This window comes from Limulus polyphemus, unplaced genomic scaffold (assembly GCF_000517525.1).
Source record: "Limulus polyphemus unplaced genomic scaffold, Limulus_polyphemus-2.1.2 Scaffold1528, whole genome shotgun sequence".
Taxonomy (NCBI): Eukaryota; Metazoa; Arthropoda; class Merostomata; order Xiphosura; family Limulidae; genus Limulus; species Limulus polyphemus.
In genome coordinates this window covers 205,963-212,264 of record NW_013667138.1, presented here as the reverse complement: position 1 = coordinate 212,264, position 6,302 = coordinate 205,963, and the positions used below count along the sequence as shown (strand labels likewise).

The window sequence follows — 6,302 nt, the reverse complement described above, 5'->3', positions numbered from 1 at the left end:
ATAGCCCTCGTGTAGCTTTGCGCGAAATCCGTAACAAAACAAACAAGTTCTTGGCTGGTTTGGGAGGCTACAACGTTTACACTTTAAAAAAAAACATCAATGTCGGGGTGCGGATCTGAAAATCCTAATCCCCATAATTTTGATGTGGGGGAAAAAAAGGGAATGCCCCGAGAAAAACCCACTTTCACTACCTGGACGCCGAATATTCTATCGGGATAGTGCCTGAGCTATGGGACAAATATATATATATGGGTTAATACACTAATTCATTGTCAACGTCAGCGTGTTACAAGGTTTTTATTAAATTCATGGGAGATATATTGGTGCACCAAGTTTTTGGGGTAACTGATAGTTTTGAAAATTCCCCAGTTAATTAACGGATTTCTTGTAAAAATTAGATGCTAGTTTTAATAACAACTTGTTGTCAAGAGTGAGTTTAGAATTCAAAAACATTTTAGAGATTTCCAGTAATGGCGAAGACATTAGGATAGAAAGTTAGAGATAGAACGTAAAAGGAAAGTTTAAATAATAAGACATAATAATAATAATAACAAATAGCAATAAAACTAAGATTTTGTCAAAAATTAACAGAGTTCACAGGAGTACAGTATTTGAAATTCTGAAAAGTCATGGAAGATGGGCTTTAAAAACACATTCTTAACTATCAGTATAAAAGATAATAGAAAGGGTGTTGTGGAAAGGCTGTGAGAAAAGGGAAGTTCCGTGGCAAGTTTGTTATTGAAAATAATTCGATTTAAGTCACCTGGTAACACCTTATATTTTTAGAATTCGGGCTCTTTTGTCTTTATTAGCTAGTATAAATGAATACCAGTCATTTCAACACCATTTAGCACGTGAACAGAATAATACATGCTTGTCTTCTGCAAGTGAAAGTACCTTGTCAACATAACTAACAAACCCTATATGAATGCAAACATTTCTTGAGCCGCTACAAGATTCGTGAAATAATTTCCATTTTCTAATTCCATCATTAGATAAAAAGTACGATGGGAAGCATTTCGCCTTCATTTCGAGATTATTACCCAAACTATCTTTTTTGAAAGACACCTCCTTAATAATAATAATATTAATCTATTTTCCTTAGGAAAAGAAGAAATAGTTATTAATCCTTAGTTGTATGCTTTATCGAATTATTTCGGCAAGACCCTTCGTAAAAAGGTGTCACTAGTCAATTTCAAGACCATAGTAAAAAAGATGAAGAGAACATTTTTGTAGACCTTCTTGAGAATGTTGAAAACTCTATTCAATTCTCAAGAAAACCTAGAGACCATAAATTCAATGATAGGTGATCAGTTTGAGGATGCCATTTAAGATTAAGCTATGTGCATCTGAATAAAGTAGAATAAAGCGCATCAGCTCCAAGGATGGGAAATTGTCTTCATGATTAATGATAACTATGAGCGAAAGAAAGGTTTCCGTCAAGAAAAATTAATGTCAGCAAAACCACCAATATGATGTATATGTTATAGTCTCAGAAAATGTTACATTCTGGGAATAGTCTTCCTAAAATAATTTATCTGCATTAAGTTTATTCTAAAACTGGTTTATGATATGGGATGACGAAATCTCAGTAAATTGTACATCATTTTGCAAAGCATAATTTTTTCGTAAATATCCAGCAGAGAGTTATAATCCAAACTACTGGTAAAACTTACCATAACATCAGAGTTAATTGAACTAATTCCTGAAATGTCAATCACTCTACAGCAGGAGATATGTTATAAAAACTATAAAATCTACGATAAAATTATCCAAAGCTTAGAAAAAACATTGAAAAGCTGGTGTATCATTAAGATCATGACCCTTGTAGTGAAATGACTGTAGTTACTGTACATGTGAGAAGTCCTCTGATAATGAAAAAGTCAGTGTAAAAATAATGAAAGCTGATATTCCATGCGTATTTTTACAGGAAAGTCATAAATGTAAATTGTACAGAGAACATACTTAGATGATCAGCAAAAAATGTTAGTATTGAGCTAGTTGAGTTAGTATTAAATGCATTAAACCTGAAGCAAGAAGATTATTTGGGTTGTTACTAACTTCCTACAGTCCACAGATTAAGATGCCTTGGTTTCCGTTTAAGCAATATAGTAACATAGTGTGAAGATGTGAAAGCCAAAACAAATCTTACAATTTGTATTAGCTTTTTTTATTGTTCTGAAGAACTTCGTCATCTCATTATAATCTTTCAACATCTAGACTCTTTTGAAGATAGAGTGCATGAAATATTCTAGAGAGTTGAATGTCTTCTAACAATGAAAATGTGAAACTTAATGTCTAAGCATAATTTAAAATAGTAACTGTTTCGTTTTACGTCCACTACTATAATGAAAATAAGTATATATATAATTATAGCACTTATTGTAAGGTTGTGGCGATCAAATATCATTCGTTGTAATGTTTATAATAGCACATATGATCACCTAAGTCTAATTATTAATTATTTACTAATATTGTTAGCATAATTACTATATACTAATTACTGGGATAAAACTAGTACTATATACTATTTACTAGTATAAAACTGGGATAAACTAGTTAGTAATTACTTACAAGGTGACTGAAGCATTGAAACTGGTTAACTACTTTATTTTGAGTGTTGAATACCTATGGATCTTTATTCTGATTAGGGCGAAATTTTGAGTCTATACAATGAGCTGAATGAAATGTGTAAACTTTTCAAGATTAAGAAAAACGACGGCAATATTCCTTCATACTTCTTCAGATGGGATGATAGGATGGTGTAAACCGTACAGTGTTGAACTAGCTAGTCGCGATAAACAGAAGACGATGGATCGATACTTTCTATTTCTGAAACTATTGGCTATAACTACAGTATACCTCACGTTTAGTCGTAAACTGTATGTTTCCTAGGGCCTTCTGTACAGTTGCTCGGTCAGTGAAACAGGTGAAAATTATTTCAAGCAAACGTACTGATTACATAATTCCTTTAAAGGACATCGACATTGCCCATAATTTTTTCTATGATAAATGTCTGATTAAATTGAGAGTCTCTCGGGCAAGTGAAAAAGAAACCTATACCAAAACGTTTCACTTCTTCAGTTAGTATAAGTTTAGAGAAATGCTCGGATTTCCTTGTCAGATATATTTCCCGAGTTGAAATAAAGTCAATCATTGGCAAGGTGGAGAGATAGTAATGATTGAAGACTGGTAAATCTGGGTGTCAACGTATTGATGTTACGAGTTAAGAGCAACACAAGAAGAAATATATATCTTGAGAGTTGAGTAGATGCTGGAAATATCCATATGCAGTGGTAAACAAAATCAACGATGTGAAATGCCATATTTAAAATGCTGTAAATTCTAATAATTATGAAAAATTATCTAGGGGACTTCTCATTGTGAGAATAGTATAGAGTTGTGCACTAGCATATTACTGTCAATTATCTAGAGAATTTCCCATTGTGAGAGTCGTACAGTTATGCACTAGTGTATTACTATCACTTCTATATTTTTTATTCAGAAACTGTATTGTTTTATAATGTAAACATATGTTTATTATTATAATATGCATTTACAAGTTTAGCTCATAAATGCTTTTACTGTATTGCTATTGGTAAAGATAACCAAGAAGTTTTTTTTTACTGTAACAAGAGCGCCAGCTAAAAAATAGTTGCTAGATTGTATGAAAAACATTATTCCAAGGTTAAGGGAACATTCAAGAGAATTTAAGTGAACCTAAAGAGTCTTTTTTGAATGTAAGTGGTTAGTGAATAGGTTCGAATATTTTGTATACTTTGAGTTTAGGTAAAGCTACGTAAAGGAGGTTTAGTTGGGATATTTTTTACTTCTATATATTTAACAAGGCAGTATAGAAAGGAAGGGTATTATTGGAATTGAGATTATATTGGGAGAAATAGAAATAATATGTTTTAATTAATGGAAAAGTATGATTTGAAAATTGATATATTGAATTGTGGAACTTTAACCAAATTGTTTTTATTCATACTACAATAAATTATCAAGTTTTCATTTCATAGTAACGTTGAGCCATTTGTCAAAACCAAAAGAATAACATTAAAAGCGTGGTTGTTAGCAGTATCTAGTATTTGTTTAAAATGCAATATAGTTAAATATGGCGAGGGAGAAACCATGCCTAGCTTTCCTTTTATATATATATATATATATATATATATATATTCCCCCGGTAGAACAGCGGTGAGTTTAAGGACTTACAACGCTAAAATTCTGGGATCGAATATTATACCCAACCATTGTTTAAATTGCCCAATACAGTTGCTTAAAATATGTTAAAACTATGATATACTTAGCTGGCATTGTTATTATCAGAAACGTATTTTATGTTATGAGACTACTAATTATTCAAAATATGGTATGATAATATTCCAATTTTGTACAGTTATATAATTATTTATTATAAACAAATTCAATTTGAAAATGTAAATTTGAGCAATACAGACAATACGTAAAAAGTCAGTAATAATCTATATTTCCCTTTAAAACTTCTCAAAATACGAATTAGCGAATATAAAATTGCAATAATGCTGCAACATAGTGCATAACCTAAAGATATTTCATTAAAGCATTTTACCTGAAGTCATGGTCATAATTAACGTGTGTAATGGTCAACAAACTATTCAATTTAACGTCACGGAAGTAATTTACATGTCAGCATAATTAAATGTTTTATCTACAGATCACACAATTAAAAATAGATAAGATTATTCATCTTGTGTTACTTTTCATAAAAAAGTTAATAATACAATATAATCATCTCCAGCTTATCACTTTTCTTCGGTACAGCGACTGGTTTGGATATATTCAACTTTCAAATGGCCTATACCTTATATCTATATTTTTTCAGGGGGTTCTTTCTAATATAATTGCTAGTACAGCAGTGTCGATACAATGATTTGAAAATTATAGCTATTCAACTAAAATTTCCTTATTTTCCAGTGTTATGTACATTTCAATATCTTAGAAGAAATGAAACAAATTGGTTGTTATTATGTGTTAACATTGTACGATGTTTCATCCTCCGAAGCACTTTACTTCTGATCTTGGGTTTATCGTCAATAAAATCTTGACTGCTGCAAATATTCTTATCGTAATTCGTCACACCCACGACTTCTAAAATGTCCTTGCTTTGCATGTATTATACCTTAAAAGGAATTGAATATTCTAAAACAAATTTAGCAAAGCCTTTTCAGTGTTCTTATTCGAGAATACTACCTGGTTATAAATATGACAACTGAGTACAATAGACACACAGAACGCTAATAGTCATTAAATTGAATAATATCTGTGATATTTAATATGCCATTTTCTACGCTGTTTTTATTATTAATAATTTTGTATATCACATTGAATAACTGTTGAAAAAATATATGTATATTGATTACGTAATAATTTCATTTCGTTGTTTTAAATCATAAATTTTTTTGTCAAAGTTATATATATTCTTTTGAAATTATTCTGTCTACAAAATGAAGAAGCGTTTATACTAAAACTACATATCTGCTGTCATATATTTGAACTGCAATCCTATGGTATGCTGCAAGATAAATACATATTCATTGTTGACGGACATAAAATATAATAGAAGTAAATATACCTTCAAAATAGTCTATGCTCTGTCGAAAACATCAGTAACTTCTTATTCAGTAGATAAGAAAATTTTTCATAGAAATTTAGGAGTTCTTGAATTCACGTTATGAGTTTGAGCTTACATTTTTAGCCATTAGGGACTAAGCTCTCACAACAAATGGAAAGCCATATTTCTTTTTTTTCTATCTAGTTAATTGTCCAATCAGTATGTCTGATTTTAATCAGCATTACATTTAAGGGAAGAGGATAAATAATATAAAACTATTAGTATTCGTAATAATTTTACAGCCCCCCAGTGGCACAGCGATATGTCTGCTGACTTACAACGCTAGAAACCGGGTTTCGATACCCGTGATGGGCAGAGCACAGATAGCCCATTGCGTAGCTTTGTGCATAAATTCAAACAAATAAACAATAATTTTACAAACGAATACTTTTTTAAACGTATTTTTTTCCTCAAATTTATTAGGAATTTTCGCTTACTTGAATTATTTGGAGCCACGCACAAGACGAGAAATCTTAGAATACCTCATCAAAGGCCTTCAGAGATTAGAATATCGTGGGTACGACTCAGCTGGTACGTATCGTTTTTGACGGACTTTTGTGTTGAAGTGGAGAGTTTAATATATGCATTTTAATTGTTTTTATATCATACAGTTTTCTGTAATGAAGTAGAAAGGTAGTTAAGACAC

At 31.0% G+C, this 6,302-nt stretch overlaps 1 protein-coding gene across 2 annotated transcripts in view; it reads left to right on the top strand.

Annotated features, from left to right (window-relative positions):
* LOC106463953 (glutamine--fructose-6-phosphate aminotransferase [isomerizing] 2-like) overlaps nt 1–6,302 on the top strand; it is a 101,912-nt gene that overhangs the window by 15,770 nt on the left and 79,840 nt on the right. For both annotated transcript variants that reach the window (XM_022391588.1, XM_022391587.1), the window contains exon 2: nt 6,080–6,187. In XM_022391588.1, coding sequence (XP_022247296.1) covers nt 6,080–6,187 — 108 coding nt within the window. The remainder of the gene's footprint in view (nt 1–6,079; nt 6,188–6,302) is intronic.